General features: G+C 42.5%; 1 protein-coding gene across 1 annotated transcript in view; it reads right to left on the reverse strand.

The window, feature by feature from the left end:
* Nucleotides 1-3718: 3718 nt before the first annotated feature.
* Nucleotides 3719-23242, reverse strand: part of FCGBP (Fc gamma binding protein) — a 45957-nt gene continuing 26433 nt past the window's right edge. The window contains 24 exon segments of the mRNA XM_077785787.1: nt 3719-3760; nt 3855-3955; nt 5008-5137; nt 5765-6015; nt 7255-7396; nt 7860-8068; nt 9244-9512; nt 10225-10349; nt 10794-10958; nt 11577-11762; nt 12995-13197; nt 16044-16132; nt 16642-16750; nt 17253-17430; nt 17703-17950; nt 18414-18442; nt 18709-18801; nt 19395-19455; nt 19498-19769; nt 20175-20461; nt 20816-21196; nt 21300-21499; nt 21652-22216; nt 22572-23170. Of these exon segments, the coding sequence (XP_077641913.1) occupies nt 3719-3760; nt 3855-3955; nt 5008-5137; nt 5765-6015; nt 7255-7396; nt 7860-8068; nt 9244-9512; nt 10225-10349; nt 10794-10958; nt 11577-11762; nt 12995-13197; nt 16044-16132; nt 16642-16750; nt 17253-17430; nt 17703-17950; nt 18414-18442; nt 18709-18801; nt 19395-19455; nt 19498-19769; nt 20175-20461; nt 20816-21196; nt 21300-21499; nt 21652-22216; nt 22572-23170 (4934 nt within the window).

Here is a 23242-nt window from a genome sequence, read left to right on the forward strand (position 1 = left end):
CATCTAACCATAGCAGACACAGGGAAAACACGGTTTGATGAATCTCCAAACTTAAAAAAAAAATGAGGAAAAATATGTTTGAGATTATTATTAGTCTTACTCCAGCATTTTTTTAGTCTGAAAAGTTTTGAGTTTTCAGTTGAATTTTTTTTAATCTTGAAATCTCACAGGCAAAAAAGATAATTAGAATATTTTGTAGATTAAAAGAGAGTTTGAAATGAAATATTTTGCCTTCAGATTTGTAGCTTGTAAAGGTCTTCAAAATTTAAACTTCTTGTCCCATTGGGAATGGGGACATTGTTTCCCTCACAAAACTTCTGATGACATGAAGTTGACAGCTCTGATTTCCTAAGTATCTCTCAAAGCTGGGGTTTAAATGGAAAAGTGAGCATAGGACACAGAAGAGAGGCCAGAAAAACAAGTGTGCTTAACTGTGAAGAGTGAATGAAGTGTGAATCAACATGTTTTTATTCCCTGAGAAGATTTGATATAGGAAAAGGCTCTGATTTCCTAAGTATCTCTCAAAGCTGGGGTTTAAATGGAAAAGTGAGCATAGGACACAGAAGAGAGGCCAGAAAAACAAGTGTGCTTAACTGTGAAGAGTGAATGAAGTGTGAATCAACATGTTTTTATTCCCTGAGAAGATTTGATATAGGAAAAGGCTTAAACTTCAGATTTTAAGAGTCCTGTAGGTAGAATCCCTATTTCCTGTTTCTTCCTGTGCTTACCACAGTCTGTCTGTTGCCTCCAGCCATCCATGCTGACTCCTAGCTGCTGACAATCCAGCACATATTCCTCCAGGCTGCGGCACAAGATCTCATCTCCTTCCACACACATATCAAACAGGCAGCTCCTGTGTGCAACATGAGAACACATTAATTCCCAGTACATTTGTTATTGGTTGTTTTCATCTGCTTTTCTGACTGACTCTGAGTTAGTTTTGTTTTCCAGCAAAACTATCTGGCTGATGGGAAACAGAGGAGTACAAGACACCCCAAGGACATGATTGGGAAGATCAGATCATTTGTTATGCAGTTGCTGCTGCTGTGTGAGGTGTCCATATAGGATCATAGCATCATTAAAGCTGGAAAAGGCCTCCAAGATCATCAAGCCCAAACTTTAACCTAACTCTACCAGGCCCACCACTAAACTATGGCCCTAAACTGAAAGTTTTCCTCATATACAATCTAAGTCTTCCTTGGACCAAGTAATAAACAGTTACCTGACTTAACACAGTAATGTCTTCTTTGCCCTCTGCTTCTGTTTGAGGATTCATCTTGCTTATGTAGCACTTTTTAGTCCTGCTAAGTCTTACAGCTTGAATTACATGTCTCTTTCAATACATGGGTACCCTCCCCATGTCCAACTGCCTTGAATGTCGACACAGAATTCTGTTTTATCCCGTGTTTGTCTGCCAGTGCTACTTCTCAGTTTTGCTCATCATTTGAGTATTCATGGCCTGATTTTCAGAGGCATTGAGATCCAAGATTAATGGAATATGCAAATATGCAGCACCTCAGAAAATTCAGGGCAACCACTAAGCAGGTAGAGCAGGCTGCCCAACCAAATTCTAGAGTGAAGAGAAAAGTAGGCTCATGTTAAGAATCAGGATAGTGGTCCACTTTATTTGGCTTAAAGTACTGTAACATTCTTCTCCCAGATAAGAGGGAATTCAGGATTGCCATTATCTGTCTTTCAATATTAGGCACAACTTGTAACTAAAGAAAACTGGCAGCTACTTGGCAAATTTGTGACTGATGATGGATGAAGCATGGAAGATGAACGTGGGGATGAATATAGCTCAGAATTAGGTATGTTGGAATTGTATATGTAGGAGGCAGAGCAACAGTGAAACCCAGAAGAGGGAACTCTCTTGCAGATAACAGTTTAGTTAATCTTCACTAATCTGGTTTTTGTACTTCTCCATGAAAAATTCAAGAAGTGTCACTGAGAGCTTCAGCCTTTGTATATGGCATGATACAAATTTTATGAAGCTAGATCTACCCAATAGACCCAGGTTCTAAAGTCTCACTGAATGTGGATGAGAACTGTATGCACACTGGAAATTCCAGGCTACAGGGATAATGCTTAACTCTGCTGCTTTATCTGTGTGGGAAAACAGGAAAGCTGCTTTGTAGAACTAGTAGAGAAGTAAAACACTGAATAGATGAAAGAAAGATAATCACAACTATTTTAAAATAAATAAAGGGATGTAAATATATCAATAATGGAATCACTGGGTCCACTTCTACAAAGACACTTACCATCTTCAGCTCCTATTAATAGCCTGGAGACTCCAGATGACTGAAGATAGTTCTTTTCAGAAACTATTGCCAAAATGATTTTGCAAATGGGGAGAACAACTGTCTGCAGTAGACACTTACGTGAAATAGAAATCTGGTTTGACTGCAGAATGACACTTGGCAAAAGGACCAGTCAAGTCAGTCAGGATTTGACATCTTGAAGTTGTGTTTTGCTGCTCCAGTTGATTTTCGTTGCAACCTTGGAAAAGCCCTGGATCTGGCTCCTCCTCAGAGTCATTTTCTGAGTTGACATCTCGTCTGTAAATGAAGTCATTATGAAATCATCAGTGTTCTGTGTACATCCAGCATTCATGGTACTATGCTCTGAGCAACACTGCGAGAATACTTCTGCCTTGTGGTGTAAATGTAAGCTTATTCATCTTTCATGTTTTATCCTTAATGGGAAGGAGATTCAGCAAATCAAAGATGTACTGGAACACTTCCTACCATCTCAGAGATTTATGGATATTTAAAATAAACAGGATATATCTGTAGTTTTCTCCTTGGAAATTCTGCAAGATACATGCCTTATACATTGCCTCCTCCATCCAATCTATTCAATAATAGTTGAATGAGGGATGCAGCTGGAATAAAGTTCTGTTTCTTGGATATATGTTCACTTTCACTGAACAACTCGCTGCATGCCTGAAATGCCAGAATATTCCGATGGACACAGACTCCAGAGCCCCTTTATTCTCAACACTGCCCTGTATATGGCTTTCTGCTATTCTGGCAGGCAAAGTTTTGCAGCCAAAATATATCCAGACAGCTAATACAGTTCCATTTACTTTCTGAAAAAGCTATGTGTTAGTGGCTAAGCAATTTCCAAAGGGCTTTCAAAGTAACAGGAAGGCAGGAAGGCAGGAAGGAAGGAAACATCAAGGAAACAAGAAAAGCCTTTTTCAATGTTGTGTATGGACTAACTAGCACAGAATTTTCCTGACCACAAATATTATGGTCATGTACAGTGAAAAGAACATTTTTACTTTTTGTGTACCATCAAAAAACAAAATAGATAGCCATGAAAGCAAAAAAATGAGACCCTTCAAGAACCTTTTATGGGAGGAACTGTGAATTTATGCTGATGGATTTCAAAGCTACCTTCATGTTCCAGAGGAAAGACTGACACTGAATCAGGATTTGCGCTCACTCAGGCCCATCTAGCACATGTATTTATCTTTGAACAATGAGCTTGGCAAAGACGTTATTCACCCCTGTGCCCTAGCAGTTGTAATGGCTGTGACTCCAAAGAGGGATACTGAACTGGAGTCATGGCACTGACAGTTCAGGCCTTTTTTGGCCAGATAGAAAGGCACGGAGAGTTCCCTTTAGTGATGAGCAGGAAAGGTCCATACACACAAGCAAAGGGAAGAAGAAAGATAAGAGAAATGAGACAGTGTAGTAATTCCCAGAGGTTAACTATGACTTAATTCACTCACTTCTAGTGGCTGTGCTTGCTGTGGATATTAAATAGAAAATCAAGTACCTGAGACGAGAGCTTCTTTTCAGAGGAACTTTCCAGCTTTCACCAAATACATTCACATTTCTCACCCAAACACCGTCTGGATTTTTGAAGTCATTTCTGTATCTCCCATCAAAGTCACCACACAAGCCTTCCACTCTGCTTCTGTAGGTGGTAGCCAGCTTTATGTCTAGGCAAAATCAGAAGGGGAAAAAAAGCTATTACACAGAAATTGTTGCCACTGAGTGTATGGAACAGGTAGAAATCAATGTCAAGTGCCACATGTCGTGATTCAGATTGCAGGTGGTAATATAACATAGGCTTAATATGTAGCATAAGAGACAGCTCTGAATATACCTGTTCATACATGTATTCACAGTTTCTGTGCTCTGGATTGTGGATTATGAAAGAAGTGATTTTTCACAAGTTTTTATATAACATGATATAACTGCCTGGGTGCTCTTAGTGCACGCTGCTTTACAATAAACAGAACCCATCACCCACTTTTTGCTCTTCACTTACAATCCACTTAATCACAGAGAAATGGAATTTCTCTTGACAGACATTTGCTTTCTGTACTTGGAATTTCAGGGTTTGGAAAGATGGCCATATAAATACATAGCCTGGCACTTTCACCATACACTCAGAAATACAACACTATATGCTGCTGTAAATCAGGAGTAGCTGTGCTTTGAGCAGAGGAGGCACCATGTGTCCAGCTGACATGAGTGACTCCTGTATACGTGACTGTCCTGACAAACACTAAAGAATGGGATTATCTGGAGTAGGCTTGAGAGGAAGCATGCAAAATGATACACTCACAGCATAGAGCTTGAGGATCTCAGTCCTACAGCTCCTGTGACTAGGTTCAGCTGGCAAAGGGGCAGATCCTCATTTTGCCCCATCATCCCAATTAACAATTTAAAGTTATTTGCTTTTATCACTCAGACCTTTCTTAATATTTAAAAAGAATATAACAGTCTGACTATATCTCATTTCTCCTAATTTCAGTGGGATCCAGATAGAGAAATGCCAGTTTTATGTTTTTTTTTTTTCTGGTTCCTGGGAAACACTTGTTTCTGGTATTTTCTGGATAATTTCTGATATTTTATATCACAAAGGACCATAAGAGCAAAGGGTGAAGATTTAAAATTTTTCTTTGGGTTTAGACCTTCTCTGGAATGAGAACATTTTTGGGGGCTGTGCAAAAATATTTCTGTAAAGTTTTATAGCATCACTTACCTGCATTTTGATTGCCATCAAAGCTCAGATATAAGCCAAAATCCGTCTCCAGGTAAATTCTTGTTGTCCTCTGATATATATGAATACCTTCATGAGGTCGAATGGGGAGCCTCACTCTCACACCATCCAACTAACAAGGAATGAAAAAAAACTTCCTTATATATAGGCTAAATTAAAATCTGGTTTCTGTACAGGTCAATGCTACAATACAATACTTTCTGGTTTTATGAAAAACACATCAGATAATTCAACAGCATTTATTTTTTTTAAGTTAACAAAATCATGTATTGAAGAAAGTGATCTGAACACAGTACTTTCATATCATCCAAATAAATTTCTATTATTGAGCTAAAAATGCAATATAACAGCTACGTATGCTCTTACACACTAATAAAGAGGAAGGAAATTAAATTATCCTAACATAAAACAAATCTTTCCTTACCATTGATAAAAATTGGTGTGGCTTTATTGTAAGCCTTGGGATATTTGGTATTTCATTGCTAAAATTATATCTATTGATTTTTTTGTTTGATGTAGGATTGTATCTTTTATAGCTATGGAGAAAAAAGACTCCACACAACTGAAAATCTCATTTGTGGTTACCTCACAGCATTGTTGTAATAATACAGTTCACTTTAATACTTTAATTTTTTAAAAAAGAAAAGTCCATTATTCAAAAGTGTTTTACTCCAAGGGAGTAAACACTTCCAAGGGAGTAAGCACCTTCCTTGTGCTCTGCAGTGTGGAAGGGACTTACCAGAACCTGCTTGTTCTGCCTGAATCGCACTGTGTGGTTGTAAACATTGATGAGCATCTCTTTCAGGTAAGTAATGCGTCGAATTCCACGTAATGGATAGTTCATGCCTTCAATGCTGAACTGTGTCAGAGTGTCAGGTAGGTCAGGGATGCTCTGAGCCAGAATATATGTGTATTTCCCTTGGAAGTGGTGCACCAACCCATCAAAGGTGATGTAATGTGGGTCGCCCATGATCTGACATTTCCCAAAACCTGCAAGGGAAAAGCTTCATTACTCTCCAGTCTAAATGTGCATCTGCCAGACACCATGCCTGGATTGGTCCAAACTGTTAGATAAAAATGATTGCTGCTAGCATGCAGGTCTGAAAGTAAAAATGGGTGCTCAGGCTTCACTCTACTGAATAGATACTCAAATGGAGAGATGGACAGAGAAACTCATTCTTCTGCTGAGGACTACTGTGAGCCAACTGAGCTAAAGCAGAACATTAGGGTTTATTATTGAGACTAAGTTGTGCACATTGGCCCTCTGCAGAGGAATGACTCTGACACAAGCACAGCTTGAACTGGCCTAATAAGAGATGTTGTTTTCATAACCTCTGCCATGTATTACAAAATTGAAAAGCAGTGTTTAAATTTGGCTGACTTAGTGCTGTCACTGATTTCTGCTGAGGTTACTAAACTGATCATTTGGTTTACCAGACCTAACAATCAGATACAGTGACTATCATCTATGTATTCTCTTTGAAGCTGAGCACAGAGTAAAGTGTTATGACAGGAGCAAGGCATAGGAAGGCCTATTACATTACATATCCTTAAAACTGCTGGGGTGCCTCTGTTCAGACATTTTTCCAAAATATATCAGGGGGACACTGAATTTGCCTTATGCTTTTGTATTGATTCTCACTACAGTGGGACTGATGCTATGCTATTCTTCAAAACTAAAGTGTAGGGACACTATGCAACAACCTCTCTCCTAGTCAACCCAACCTACCTAGAAAATATGGGATTAATTTTGCCTAACCAACACAAATGTTGAATGAAAAGCACCAAAGTCCTCTGACTGGCCTATCATATGTCTGTCCATATCTTTGTTCTAGTTTTGCTTACTGGTTTTTGATTTGATTTTTTTTTTTCTGTTCTCAAATCAACATGCAGTGGAAAAAACAGGGCCATTGTGATGGGATTCACAAGCTGAATTTTGGGTTCAGTAGATGAAGTGGAATTTTTTAAAAAGAAATTTTAGTCCAACAGGTCAGACTGAACTGTCAAATTTATAGATATAAGTAAATTATATCCAGGTATCCATTTCCCTCTAGAGATTCTCTTCATGGAATAGGAACCTTGTATTCAATAACATGTTGTCAACAAAACAGTCAGAATTTCCTTCTTTCCCAGTTAATGGAATTGCCATGAAACAAAGTATGTACACCAATATCCTCCCTCCTTCTGGAGCCCTCAAGTGAACCCAAGTGAAGACCTGCTTGCACATACCTGTTGGATTGCACTTGTGTTTTCCATCTTTGTTCACGCAGGTTTCTCTAGAATCACAGCTGTAGCTCTTGCAACTGATGACACCATTCTTCTGGCACTGGCATCTTTTGGTGCAGTGTGGAGTTATCCATGTCTCTCCAGCCTGGACACAAGTTGTGTTAATAATATGTTATCAAGGTGCTCAGCTGTGCAGTGCAATGAAAGTTCAAAAGCAATGGGTGCAACCTTGTCCAGTTGGCAATTCCACAACTCCTCAATTAATTGTAGTCTCGCCAAGAGCCTGTGACAGGGGATCTCAGTCCATTTATTTACTGTCTTCAACATAAGAATTTGAACACAAAACTGGACTAGGACAGATTGCCTGAATAATTCTGATCAACTAACTGTTTTACAATAGGGCTCAGTTTTGGCCTCAGGTGCCAAGTACCAAACAAGCTTCTGTATCTCCTAATACCCAAGGTAGCAGCTTTTGCTAATCAGATGAAAGGTATTTAAGAGGTAGATCCTGAAGTCTTTGATCTCTCTCTCTCTTTCATACAAAGATGGGCAGGAGATCAATTTTCTACAAGTTTTGAAGTCAGAGATTTGCTCCTTAATCTACTTACACTGTAGTAATTGTTGTCATCATCCCTGCAGCCACAACTGCTGAGAGGCACACAGTTGCCATTGCTGAGCACATAATTATCATCACATTCACAGCCCTCTGTGCACTCATCTGTCTTCTCACAAAGGGAAGAGGCAAAAATGTCACTGCATGTGGATGGGCAGGCAGAGACACAGTCTTTGTAGTGGCTCCGGGGTGGGCAGGGCAGTGCTGTGTGGGAGAACAGAGACAGCGTTATTAAATACATTTACAAAGTGCACTGCAAACACTGAAAGCTACACCTTGGCCTGTGGAATGGTAGTACAGAATTGTCTTTTAGTAGCTGATTTTGACCATCAGCTGGTTTCTATTTTTATATTTTATTTAAAAAAACCACCAGCAACAAAACAACAGAAAATAGAACAAAGAATGCTCTCTGGAACTGCTTATTCAGTTTTATTACAGGGTATGACTGAACCACCTGGGACTAGATTATCCAGATTCAGTATTCCAGTTCAGCTGCAAATGCCTCTTTGGGCACTGTGAGAAATGAGACTCTTAAAAGCAAATTCCTTAAAATCTTCAACCTTCCATTGACACAAACCAGATGTAAATTTGGCTTAACTACAGAGATGCAAGAGCAGCATACATGCATTGGTCAGACTGCAGATTCATCTAGCTTCAAACCTATTTCTGCCAATGACTAGACATGCATAAGGGGACAAGTCAAGAATAAGTGTAACATGAGAAAAGGTTTGTTAGTTTAGTATTTTCCTACACTCATGGCAAGGAGGTAACCAGGAATTTCTGATGGATCTATTAAACATTCATCTGACTTGCTTTTTAACTAGCTGTTTTTTCCTCCACAACATCATTTGATAATCCCACAATACTAAATTGTTAAAAAGGTCCCACAGATAAAACCCCTCTACATTATCTTTACTAGTTTTTATATAATGTGTTTGTAGCTTTATTGAATGGGTGGAGTAAAGTCTATACCCTGAAAATTAATCTGAGAACAGGGTCCATAATAAATAATTAGGCAAATTGACAGTTTTTGTTCAAATCACAGTAAGTGGCATTGAGTCCTGTGTCCTAACACAGTATCCCTCTTTTAGTCTCCTGGTTATATTATTTCTCCATTTTAAGCTCACTACAATATCTCATCTGGCTACCAATGCCATTTTAACTCCACATTAATATCCATAACTTGTCTAGTTCTGAGTTATCTCTGGGTTTATCTGAACCTGAACACAGTTCAGTGAAGCAGTGGAATCGTCATAGTAGAATTGCATTTTGTGATAATTTAGATTTCATTTTCTTTAACTTGTTCAATTAATTGTGCTAATTTTTTCATGCTATCAGTCATTCAGTTTTCATTTTTTTTCACTTGCTTGTGTACTTACGACAGAATGTGCTATTCCTCCATTTAATGGTGATTCCATGATTCTTGCAGGTGTCCACATAGACTTGAACTATGTCGCAGAGAGCTGACTTCATACCATCATACTGGCACATATCATAGATGCAGATCTCTATGAAGTCATCAGGGTTGACTAGACTATGGCACACTTTGAATTTGTCTGATTTTAGAACATTGCACTGTCTTTCAATGATTTGTTTATTCTCAGCAGTACAAGGAGGATCATCATCTTCTCTTAAGTCTGGCAAACAACTGCAAGAAAGCACAGACACAAGCTGCTCTAAGACAGACTGAAATGGAAAAGTTTCTTTCTGCTGAAAAGTAGAAGAGGCTGGAGACTATGACTTCCTTCTGTCAATGGATGAGAGAATGAGCAGAAGTAGACACAACCACCATGCTGTGTCTGACACCTGTTACTTCCATTGAACTTGACCCTGACTAAGGATTGACTTCACAGCTTGACCTTGGATCTGCCTCATCACTGCAAATTTCTGTGTGGTGACCTGAACTGAGCCAGGCTGACTTTAGCTTCCATCTGTGGGGAAGCTTCCTTCCCTGCTTGCCTTGCTCAGGTGGAGTGGGATGGACCCTGCCTCACCAGTGAACCCACAGTTTTTTCAGCTGTGTTGTCACATATGGCTCCCTGTCAGCCAGAGAGCAGCTGGCCCTCACCATTTTCTATCACCATCATCTTGCTCTGGGTGTTACCAGAGTGAAATAAAGAGGACTGAGGACTACCTCAAAGACTCATTCTCCAAGTGTGTATGTAGATTGACAAAACAGCTGTGATTTTCCTCTGGCCTGTGCAGTGGTTTCCTGTGGAGATGGCTGTTTTTTGAGCTACAAATTCAATCTGGTATATAGTGTTTATATGTTACAAAGTAGCAGACATTAAAAATAATTGAAAACAATTCACTGTGGTCCTAAAGCAAGGTGGGAGGTATGAAAATTATTTAATATTTACCCCTTATCACTGTCTATCTCCACTTCCCAGCTATTTCCAAACTCTGGGGCAGTGACAACTGTACCATTGGTCAAGGACAGATCATCTTCACGATTACCATTGAAATTGCCACACATGCCATGCACCTGCAGATGGAAAAGAATCATATTCTAAGCATGACTTCTTAGCATCAACTTCCCCAATAACTTCTTATGCATTGCCTGTGAAATAATGTGAGTAAATCACCACCACCAACCAATCCTGTACCAGACATTTTAGACATTCTGACTGCATCCATGGAGAAACAAAACAGAAATTACAGTAAATCTGTGATTCCCTAGGGCTTCAAGCTGTTTATTTCTCTAAGTTGGAAGTATTCCTCTAGACAGTTAATTTTCTTTAACTACCCCCTTGGAACACAAAGAAACTGTTGTGAATAGAAAGAAACAGAAAGGAAAAAATTTACATTTGGTACAATACAGCTACAAAGAAAGATGCAACAGCAAAGCACAGGAATAAAAAGAACTAGAAGTAAATGCACAAACCAGCAGTTTTGAAACAGCTCCAGATGTTTCTATATTAAATCTTACCTGTGAGAAATAAGAGCGTGGGAGGGTGATTTCCAGATGGTGATCGCCATCATATTTCACTATCACACCGAAGTCAGTTTCCACTACTATAAATCTGCCAACATTTCCAATGGACATGCCTTGCAGTCGGTTCTGCACTGGAGTGTAGACTCTCTCATTGTTCAACTGGAGAGATGTGTCATTTGTCAGTATGGACATTATCCTATGAAAGCTCACAGTCTATATTCCTAGCAGTGCTGAAGATTTCTCTGTGACAATTTTAGCTCTTTACATTTCCACCATTCCAACTATGGGTGGCAGGAATCAACCTTTTAGCTGAGAAGGACTGAGCAGAACTTGTATGCTGTGCCTTTAACAGGGAGCTGGAAAGATCCCTGCTTGAGAGCAAACTCTTTCTCACCCTTGGGGCAGACTCCCTGCCACGGCTCCCCATGCTTTTCTAGGCTGATACATTATGCCTTGCTCTCTATAGGTGACTGGGTTGATAAAAACTGTTGAAGTGGGGAGCTTCATATTTTAATTCAGGCAACAATTCCCCACTCTGGAGGACCTGGGTTTAAACTCTAAGATAAGGACAATGTATCAGGAAACCTAAACCAGAAGCCTTGGGAACTAGTGAAAAATTATATTTCCTCATGACATCCACTTAATGGGGGTGCCCACAAGTGTTAAGCATATTCATAAATGTTCCTTAGGAAACGTTAAGATCCTTTTTCCTACAGCTACTCTAAGTGAGCTAATTTTAAGATACTTCTTGCCAGAAAAAGGAGCACCACCACCTACCATGATCCCTTGGTTTTTCTGAAGGGTGATCCGTACACCATACACATCAATGTAGACTTCCTTCAGGTACGTGGCCCCTCTTAGTCCTCTGTCTTCATTCTTGCCAAGTATGGTTATCGGAATGACATTGGTGGCAGTGTTGACAACCTCAACCAAAGTGTAGGTGCAGGTTCCCACAAAAGTGTACTTCATTCCATCAAAAGTGAAATAATGGGGATCTCCTACCACTTGACATATTGCTTGACCTGAAGGCAAAAAAAATTATGTAAGAATTTTGTGCTGGATTTCACCATGGACTCAGTTGGCCAAAGCAGTTTGCATTAGTATAGCAATCTCATCCTGATCATTATTATATAGGCAAACTTTCAGAGAGGCATCTCAGGTTCATGCCAATATTTATTTGTAAATAAGAAGTTTCCAGAAAACATCCTCTAAATTTAATTTGCAAATTGTATACAAAAGGATGACTTGGCAGCAAATGAACTTCTGTTCACTTCTATATGCTGTTGTAGCTATGATTTATAGTATGGTGAGAGTAATACAAAGCTTTTCTACTTGTCTATATTAAAATACACAATTAACTGTATAAATATAGCTTTAAATATAAAGTAAATGAAATTGCATCTGTATACATCAATACATAATGCACATGTCATTACACAGGCCCACAGAAATACAATTTTCACAGAAATGCAACCAAATTTAAAGCTTGAAGCACTGGTGATGTGGGATTTGAATTTTCATTATCAGGACAAATAGAATCCAAGCAACCTTGCAAACTTTTGGGCAGCATCAGTTTTTGCTGATATCCACTAAAACAAGAGGCCATCTGAGCTTGCAAGACAGAACATCATTAACACTGGCAGCAGTCAGCTGGGACTTCTTTACTATCCCTTATGAAAAGATATTTATAATAAAGCTAGAAGAAGAAGAGGATCTAATGATGGAATTGACATTGGGGAGGTTTGCAGGCAGGACTCACCATTGGAATGACAGCCCAGCACACCATCCTGAATCCTGCACTCCTCTTGGACTCCACACTCCCAGGATTTGCACTCGATGGTGTTATTTGCCATGCAGGTGCAGCGCTCAGTGCAGGGGTAATGGGTGAACCAGCTTTCATTCAGCTACATGGGAAAAAAAGAGTGTCAAAGTATATATTGTAAGATAAACAGGAAGATAAAACCATAAAGGACAATCAAATGATTAGTATTTGAATGTTCATGATATATAGTCATTTGGGCAATTGTAGCCATGCATCTTATGGACCAAGAAAGCTGGCAAAGTCTATTTTGAAATTATTAATGGTGTAAATTGTGTAGTGTTATTAACATGGTTTTTCCCTTACAGTGGTAAAGAATGAGACCTCCTGTTTTTGGCTTTTTCCTTTTTTTCTTTAAATACCTGATGTAACTTACCTGGTGATACTGTTTTTTTTCATCAACACAACCACAGTTGCTTTCTGGCACACATTTGTCTCCACTCAAAACATAGCCTTCCTTACAAAAGCAACCTTCTACTGGCAAAGAACTGCAGGAATCAACTGCTGAGATGTTCAAACAGGTAGAAGGACACCTAGTACCACAGCTCTTGTAGATGCTGCCTCCAGGACAGGGCATTGCTAAATAAAGAGAAAAAAAATATCACTCAAAAGGGCAAAATCATAATAGATTCATAATGGATTTCACCATGGACTCAGTTGGCCAAAGCAGTTGCATTAGTATAGCAACCTCATCCTGATCATTATTATATAGGCAAACTTTCAGAGAGGCATCTCAGGTTCATGCCAATATTTATTTGTAAATAAGAAGTTTCCAGAAAACATCCCCTAAATTTAATTTGAAAATTATATACAAAAGGATGAAATCCAATAGATTTCAATGTTTGCTCCTGAAAATATGCAAAATGGCTGTTGGAAAGTCTGACAGGAGAGTGCTGTGTACAAACCTTTTTCTGCTGATTTAAAGGCATAAAGTGACTCAGTTATGGGAATAGAAGAATCTTTTGCCATACCAGCTGATATGTCCCCATTACTGCAGTTACTATTTGAGCATCTGATATATATTCCAAAGTAGAACTAAAAATCACATTCTGTCTTTCGCTGACACTCCTTTAGAACAATATACTTTCACACCCCTCCTGCTCATGGTACAACTGGGCTTCTATTGCTCAAAACATGCTCCCAAGGGATAACATTATATTTTACAGAAATCCTGAAGTATTTGTCCATTTCTGTTGTCTAAAAAACCACAGAAAAACATGGGTTTGGCTGGATTCTGTTATAAATCACTACACATGATTCTCATTTATTTCTGTCCCTACAACAGGATCTCTTAGTCCTGTCAGAGAATTACAGCTGATATCTCCAGTCATCTAGCCAGATTTCCTTCCCTTGGTCAGGACTTTAATTGCATTTTTATTTGAATCACTGATGAAGAGAGCACTTGAGAGTCAATCTTTATAATGTTAGTGAGTTTTCTCTATTACTATAATGAAGCCATAGATATTTAGGTCCTGGGCCACAGCTTCAGACTATGGAGTCTGAATGTTTGCAGCTTTAATCTGATTTGGAGGGTTAAACATTAATTTCTTCTTCTATCTTCTTTTTATATAAAAATTCTCTGTGCTCTGTCCTCTCAGGGCTGACTTACTGGGTGCTTTATCACAATAATTCTTTTTCCAAATTGACCAGCTCCTAGAAACTATCCATTTTTTAATGGTTTAGTTTAAATGCAGAGTTAATTGTTGATCACATCAAAAAAAGAAAAGAAGAAAAATAAAAAAGGTGCAGATCTGCAGAAGGTAATCCAGTGGTAACTGGTATAATAAAAATCAGTGTAAGACAAAAAATCATACAGAACAACTACAGTTTATTTAAGTATGGCTGACCTTTAGAGGATTTGTTTTTTTCTCTCCAGGTGTGTGGTCTGTGGACTTGAATGTCCTTTAGAAAATGCTGCCCAGAGAAGTTGGGGATGCCCCCTTCCTGGAATTATTCAAGACCAGGTTGGACGGGGCTTTGAGAAAGCTCTTTTAATGGAGGGCATCTCTGCCCATGGCAGGAGGGTTGGAACTAGGTGATATTTAATGTCCTTCCCAACCCAAACCTTTTATGATTCTATGATTGCATATTTGACAAGCAGAAAGCTGTCCAGTGTTGCTTAGAATCAGCACCAGTGGTTTCCCTGGAAAGCTTTATTCTAAGAAATAGCAGTTCATTATACTAAATTTGCCATAAGATCATTCTGAAGGGAATTAATCAAGACATGACAGTACTCAGTTTCTTTGCTTTAGAGAGAAATAAAGCACTTCCTAGAAACACCTGCTTTTCAAGGTCTCTCATTTCTTTAACCAAAGGCCATTGATAAGCATGTGTTATGGAGGACTACCAGCTCCACTTACACTGAGGATAGAAGATTTTCACTGAAGGAAAGGAACTTATTTCTCCAATGTAGAAGCTCACAAAAGACACAGTTGAATGCAATCAGACTTTTCCAAGAAATTAATAGCAAATTATAAATATTACAAAACTTTAAGAATTTAACCTGCGCATATTCTAATGTTCTCAATATTAGTGGTTTATACAAATCCTGGAATGGTTCTGAATCTGAAGTAGGCTCTAGACTCAGAACATTACATAAAAGGAAAGAACATGCATGGAGAAGATAGAGGACAGTGAAGTTAAAATTCAGAATAGATATTTATATCAAAACACTCACGGCAAAGAGTTGAATTCCTCCACTCTATGCATATCCCAGCATTGACACACGACTCAGCATAGGCCTGCAGTCCATAGCATAAGGATGTTGTCTGTCCCCCAGTGAAACACAGGTCATAAACACAGTTTTCAAAGAAATTCTGTGGAGGCACCTTGCTGTGGCAGTCCTTGAAGATTCCTGTGTAAATCAAGGAAGACATATAGAAGGATAGAAACAACCCACTGGACTATTAAGACTGACCACCATGTATTTTCTGTCACAGCAAATGCATTGTGGGTGTTCCAGGCTGTGTGAAGTAAGTTAATCTACTACTTGAAATGGATACACAATGCACAGTATGAGAATGGGCTCCCTGGATCAGGTTTTCTTCTTTTTGCGTAATTGATACAACATAACACATAAATTAAGCATTGCTGCCTAGGAAAACCACTAATTCTAGACAACTGCAAAGAGCATGTACAGAATTTCAGATAAGCTGTCTGTAATACACACACTGACAGTTCATCTGAACAACTTTTAGCAAGCAGAGTGCAAGTCACTATAACCCAAAGAGCAGCTCTGGTTCTCAGATAAAATTCATGGACACATTGGCATTGTCTGAACAGATGGTATATTCTAGCCAGGCACCTATGAGTTTTACATTGGCATTCACACCAGAGGCTTCATATGCTTCCAGCATAAGCTCAGAAAAAGAGACTATAGAGAAGGGACAAAACAAGCTAGACCATGCTCCATCACATGGCTCTACCTGTTGGGTCTGTGATCATGCCACATGCTTTCTTTGCTTCACTCTCCAACACAGGATCACATTGCTCTTCTTTCCCACCACTGGAGCATCTGGGGAAAGCAAGCAAGCCAAACACGTGTTTCACATCTCTTACTATCAGATTTTCAGTGAAAAATTAATAAATGACAACCATACACAAAAGAGTGCATTTTATTTCTGTCACAAGACTTTATCCAGCTTCTTTGAAAAGCTGATGTCAGCCCTCTCACTGAATGGGCTCATTTTTTGATCCCTTCTGTGGGATTCAAAGGCTTATTCTTAGCTGAAAAAAAAAGAGCTATGGAATCCAAACAGTTATGGTTTCCAGTCAGGGAACTGGACTGATGTACCATCCCCCCTCGCACTCAACAAACAGTTCCTGCTTTGGAAAAGGAGACTTAAAGGAACACAAGCTCTCTTATCATTCACTGGTTTATGTGAAAGTCCAGCTCCCTACTTCTAATGGGCAGCTGGAAGATGTAGAATGGTACTGGGGGAAAAGCCAGTGAGTAGATGGATATTTGATTTTAGGAGTGGAGTTTGTTCAGCAAATGCCACATGATGAAATGATTTTACATACATGGTGTTATTCTCAGGCACCAGCCAGCTTTCTCCAAGATCAGTGGAATCACTTGCAATGTTACCATTTGACTTGATATTGTCATCATTTGGATCACCATTATAATTACCTGTGAGGATAAAAAGAGATTTATGGGACACATGAAGTTCAAACCTGTAGAAATAACCTAGGTTTCAGGTTGTAAAATAAATTTAAATAAGATAGGGAGAATATATATGTAACATCAATCTGTACTGAGCAAAATAAGAGCAGAATTGTGTTTTGATTACTGATAAGAGCTGCTGCTCAGACATTTCAAGCAGGAAGTCTGTAAGTTGCTTTGTAACTAGATTACATCAAAAAAAAAAACTTCTCTAAAAAAAACCTACTCATTTTCTTGCATCCTATATATAGAACATTGGACTAAAAATTAAGCAGTGCTATTTGCACCATTATATTCTTAGGCAAGTTTCCTGAATTGAAAGTGTAAAAAACCCATGAAGAGATAATTGAACTAGAAAACTCTAGATGATCCAAACCAAAGAACAATGAGAAACTCACAAGACAAATTACTCTTGTAATTTTTACATGCTAAGAAAAAAAAATTTAACTAATCACCAGCTACCACTTACCGCAAAGGCCACAGAGCAGACCACTGTAATTAGAGGGCACGGAGACTTCTGCATAGTGATTTCCATCATATCTCACCCACAGTCCAAAGTCAGTTTCCAAGAGAACATATCCACCACTGCTTTGAATACTGATCTTCTTTTCAATAAATACAGGCAAGTTCATTCTGTGACCGTTCACCTGAACAGCAAGTTGTGAAAGTAAGTGTATGGCTGTTAGGACTCCTACAACTACCAGCAGCTAATACAGATAACTGAAAGATAGGATCTTGTGCATAGGGGAACTGGAACTGATTAAAGAACATCTGAGCAAGTTTTTTGGAGAGGTCTTTAAATGAGGTAGATATAATGAATAAAAAGATAAAGTTTTGTTATACACTCTACAGAGATGATAATTATCTACATGTCAGTTAAAATTTATATATATGTTTTTTAAATATGTATTTTTCTTACATTAACTTTCTTGTTTTTCAGCAGAGAAATCTGATTGTCATAGACTTCCACGTGCACTGACTTCACATAAGAGACTTGGGTGTTGGCTCCTCTGTGCTCATTTGTTGTGGATACATTAAAGTATGGAAGACTCTCAGAGGCATTGCACACTTTGGACAGGGTGTAAGTGCAATTTCCCATGAAATTATGGACTTTGTGATCAAAAGTGTTGTAATGTGGGTCCCCAGAGGCACTGCAGGAAGCACGACCTGAGAAGAAAGAAAAAGTCTCTCTCAGTCTTCACCAGATTTTTCAGCGGCTTGGTTCCCAGTTTGTTTGTTTTATGTTGTATTTGTTGATTAGATGTAACAGTGATGACATCAGTCAATAGACTCCAAAGGCCAACCCAGACTTCTATCTTTGGACTCACAAGGAATCTACTCTGGTGTATCAGAAATCTATGCCAGAGGTTGATGAAGAAAAGTTGGGTAAAAGGCATTATTAAGACATGGTTACATAAACTGGAGCAGTGAGTTTTTAGTGGCTATATCTGAAAGACATTTTCTGGCTAAACAGGAAAAATTAAATCAGAAAATGTACAGGGCAGATTAGCCAGAATAGACGGATGCATTATCAGCTGTCTGGAGTTTGGTACTCATGTAATTTCTGTAACTTAAATTGGGTATAGCTTTCACAAAATCTGATTCGTGAGCAGAGTCTAAATTGTGGTACCTGGCATAGCTCTCATGGTATCGATGGATCTAACACAAGAGAGAGCTAGAAGAGATGTGCACCAACAGGGGAATTTTCTTCTAGGCAATTCACCAGAAACAGCCAAAAAGCATGATCAGAAAAGGCTTAAGATGTCCAGGACAGAGACAGAACAGTGATTCCATACCAAAAACTCTTCCACAAGCACAAGTGAAATGAAGGAAGAGACAAACATGCCCCATGGTGATGGACATACAGGAAACAAAACAAAGACTTTTAAGGAGCAGTAGGAGGTAGGGATGAAACATAGCAGTACCTGGGCTTGGAGTGGGGCTTGTTGGTGAGGTGGTGATTACAGGCTGTGTTGTGGTACCTGGCAAGGGGACCGTGGGTGTTGGTGTCGATGGACCTAGCACAAGAGAGAGTTAGAGGAGATGTGCACCAACAGGGGAGTTTTGTTGCAGACAGCTGGTTCCCTTCCCCTTCTGAAGTACCCAACACAGTGACCAGGCATAGCCAGGACAGGGATTGAAGAGTGTCATCTCAGGCAGAGCTGTCCCACTGCATGGCTCTGCCACCAGCTTAGCTGGGTGGCAGCAGCAGATAAGGCACTTTGCACCTGTGGTCAATGTCTTGCCCGTGGGCCTGTAACATGTGAACTAAAACAGTGACTGCAGGCAATGCCAGTGCCCCAGTCTCCCAGAGGAGAGAAGACTCGAGCACAAGGTGCATCAGGGACAAAAGACAAGCTGTGCTCCTGCTGCTAGCACAGCCTGCATCTCAGTCAGTGACATGTCTCAAGCTGTCCTTCCCTCAGCCAAGCTTTGTACCTGCACAGGATCCCTTTGCAAGGGAGACATCATCAGAAGTGAAGGAAGGTAATGGAGATTTGTTCCTAAATAAGGAAGCTGCACAATTCCCAATACATCTCCACACAAATGCAAATGAAGTGAAGGAAGAGTCTCTTCATGAAAGGGCTGGTCTCCCAGAGTGGCTAGTTACGTGATAAATGGGGAAATCTCTGCCCCGTGTACTGCCCCCAGAACTGCCCCATTCCTTGTCTCTGAGATTCAAGGAAATCAGAGGTGGTTAATAGAAGGCTTACCACAGACAGTGCCAGCACTCCAGTCTCCCAGAGCAACGCCTGCCTCAGCACAGGCTGTAGCATAGGCCCCCAGGTCATTGCAGAGCTGCTCCGTGCTGCCACCCGTGGCACACTGGTCATAGACACAGCTCTCAAAGTATGTCTTGGGTGGCAGAACTGCATGGCATGGCTGGAAGGGGCCACTGAGGTTTGTGAGGATTGAACACTGCTGGTTAGCTGCCTCCTCTTCAGCAGGGGAGCAGGATGCAGGTGGGCTGATGGCTGGGTCACACCTACAAAGCAGACAAACAGCCCTGAGTTCCCTGCAGCCTGCTGACAGCAGCCACTGCATTTCCTGATCTCCTCCCCAGCCAGAATCTCAGCTTCTGCAGTCCAGATCCCTCACTAAGACAGGCACCATGCCTGTCACTTGAAAGGGTGCAACACATGGCCCACAGGCACCATTGCCCTGCTTGGTTTCAGGTGGGCAGAAACAACCGACTGATGCAGTTGCAATCCAAGCAGCTTAGGAAAAGCATCCTGCCCAAACTCAGCCTGCTCTCCCAGGGGCCAGGAACCTGCCTTTCCTCCCTTGCTCCATGCCTGCCATCACCAGCCCTCCCTCCTGATGTCCTGCATGGTTCTCCTCTCCAACACTCCCTTCTGTCCTTCATGTGCACTGTGGAACAGGGACTCACGGCCACTCATCATCCGGCACCATCCAGCTGCTTCCAAAGTCGTTGAAGTCGGGTACAACCACCCCATCGGGTCGCATGAAGTCATCCTGCTGGCTCCCAGTGTAGGTCCCACAGAGCCCACAGAGTTTGCCCTTGTACTTCTCAGACACCTTCACTAGGAGCTCATGGTCCCCATTGAACTGCAGCTGCAGGCCCAGCTTGGTGGAAACCTGCACGTAGGAGCCACTCAGGGAAATGGTCACTCCGGGGGCAGGAGAAGCAGGCAGGGAGACCAGGGCACCGTTGATCTGGAGAAGGGGAACAGAGGGAGACAGAAGCACTAAGAGGTGCCCTCCACTGAGAGGTCACTGCTGCTCACTGGGGTAGTGCCTGTGAGCCAGAAGCACTGCTGGCATGAAAACCTTGCCCGGGCCAACGAGGGCAGCAGCAACTGTACCAATGGCACACTGAAAGCTCAGGAAAGTAACCAAGAATCTGTGTCTGCATGAGCAGCCATATATGGCCCCACTCAGAGCTCTGCCATGCTGTTCTGTGAGCATGCAGCAGGCTCAGGGAATAGCAAGCTCTCCTGGGGCACAGAGGGGTATTTTAAGAGTGTCAGGTGTGTCTGTTGTTCCCAGGTACAAAAATGAGAGGCTTACGTAGACTGCCTTGTGCTTGCGCAGCGCAATGTGGAGGCCTTCGAGAGACAGTGCCACAGAGTCCAGAGCTGTCCAGCTCTGGCTGCCACGATGTTTGTTGCGGGTGGTGACACTGAACCCGAGGGAGGAGTTGTCACAGCCCGTCACCACAGTGTAGTTGCAGGAGCCCTGGAAGTGGTGGAGCTTCCCATCAAAGGTGCTGTAATGTGGGTCACCGTAGATGTGGCAGACGGCAGTGCTGGCTGGGTAACAGCCCCTCTGGCCATCCTGGATCTTGCAGACCTCGTCCTCGCCGCAGGACAAGGCAGAGCAAACCATCTGGCCTTGGGCTTCACACCGGCACTGGCGAGTGCAGTCCTCATTCACGGAGGATTCGCCTTCCTGCAGGCAGGGGAACAGCAAACCTCAGTGTATGAGGCAGGAAAGGACAGGCAGAGGAGTGGGCTGGCAGGGGTCTGCAAACCAGGGCGGGGTTTTCACTCACAGTATAGTAGTTGCCCTCAAAGAGGCAGCCGCAGTTGGCCTCAGGCACACAGGTGTCTCCACTCAGGAGGAAGCCAGAGTTACATGCACAGCCCTCCACACAAGGCTTGGAGCAGTTCTGTGGGGCTTGTTGGTCAACACAGGTTGCAGGACAGCCGGTCATACAGGGGTCATAGTAGCTGTTGGGAGGACACTGCAGGGCTGCAATGGGAAGGGGAAAATTAGGACCAGCAAGACTCCAGCCATGGACAGCCTTGTGGGAAGGGAAAGACCTAAGACACACTTTGGCCAGAGGTTCAGAGCACAGGGTGTGGCCCGTTTCCCCTTCTGGCAATGCCAAGGCAGGTACTCACGGCAGAAGGTAGCATTCCTCCAGGGAAGAAGAGTCACACCCGCTGCCTGGCACGCGTCAGCATAGGCCTCCAGAGCAGCACACAGGAACTCCTGGCCACCATTCAGGGCACACAGGTCATACAAGCAGGTGTCAAAGTAGTCCTGGGGGTTGATCACGCCGTGGCAGCTCTCAAAAGAGCTCGGCCTGGTGGTCAGGATGCCACAGAACTGGTCGGAGCGGTAGAGCTTCTCCTCTTCTGCACTGCAGGGTGGGGAGGGGCCGGGGACACCGCAGGAGGGGTCACTGTCTGGGACCTGCCAGCTCTCCCCCAGCGCATTGGAGTCTGCGGCTTGCTGCCCGTTGGGCATCATGTATTCGTCGTCTCTGCGGTTGTTGAAGTTGCCACACATGCCACAGGTCAGGTTGAAGTAGGTGGTGGGCACCTTCACCTCCACCGAGTGGTCAGCGTCGTAGGACACTGTGAGGCTGAAGTCTGTCTCCAGGACGATGTAGCGACCACTCTTGCTCACCGTGATGGCCCCTCCTGCTGCGCTCACCGGCAATGTCTGGCGCACGTTGTTCACCTACGGCACACACACCGCCGTGGGCCCTGGGCCTGCCCCAGCCTCCCTGGTTGCTCCTGCCCAGGGAAAGCAGCTGCCAGCCCGGGCACGGCAAACAGCTGCCTGGGTTGTGTCTTCACACCCCAACAGCCCTGGGGCTCGCAGAGCTGTGTGCTGGGTTCTGCACTGGGTTCATCATGGCTCATGTTCCCCATTTGACTCTTCCTCCTCCAGCCCCTCCCAAAAGGGAAAAAAAGCCACCTGCTGCCTTCAGGGGAACCGACCCATCCTGGAACTTTTAACACGACAGGCCCTGCCAGCAGCAGGCAGCCCTGCCTTGCAGCCTCACCCCACTTGAGCCAGCCCCACTGCCTACCAGCACGTGGCTCTTCTGCTGCTTGAGGATGACAACGCGCTCTCCATACGCCTCAACCACCACTTCGCGCACGTAGGACACTCGGGTGTTGCCACGGTGCTCGTTCTTGGCCTCCACGTTGAAGTAGGGCAGGGAGGTGGTGTTGGAGCACACTTTGGCCAGGGTGTAGGTGCAGTTGCCCATGAAGTTGTGCGTCACCTTGTCAAAGGTTTTGTAGTGGGGGTCCCCGTGCACGTGGCAGATGCCGTAGGAGTGTTCAAGGCACACGGGTTTCCCGTTCTGCACCCCGCAGTACTGGCCCGCAGGGCAGGAGGCATTGAAGCACTGCACTTGGCTTCCCCGTGCGGGACACGTGCACTTGGAGGAGCAGGTGTCGTCTGTCCAGAACTCTGAGCCCACGGGGTAGTGCTGCCCGTTGTGCCAGCAGCCGCACTGCTGGCTGGGCACGCAGCGGTCATGGTAGAGCAGGAACCCGCTGTCGCACACGCAGCCCTCCACGCACGGCAGGCTGCAGTTGTAGGGAGCTTTTGGGTCAACACAGGTGGCAGGGCAGGCTGCAGCACAGGGCTCGTAGTGGCTGTTGGCTGGACAAGTGATCGCTGCCAAGACAGAGGACCCAGCAAGTTACTTGTAGAACAGAATACACCTTTCTGCTGAATATCCCCTTTTTA

Source organism: Lonchura striata, chromosome 10, assembly GCF_046129695.1.
Source record: "Lonchura striata isolate bLonStr1 chromosome 10, bLonStr1.mat, whole genome shotgun sequence".
Taxonomy (NCBI): domain Eukaryota; kingdom Metazoa; phylum Chordata; class Aves; order Passeriformes; family Estrildidae; genus Lonchura; species Lonchura striata.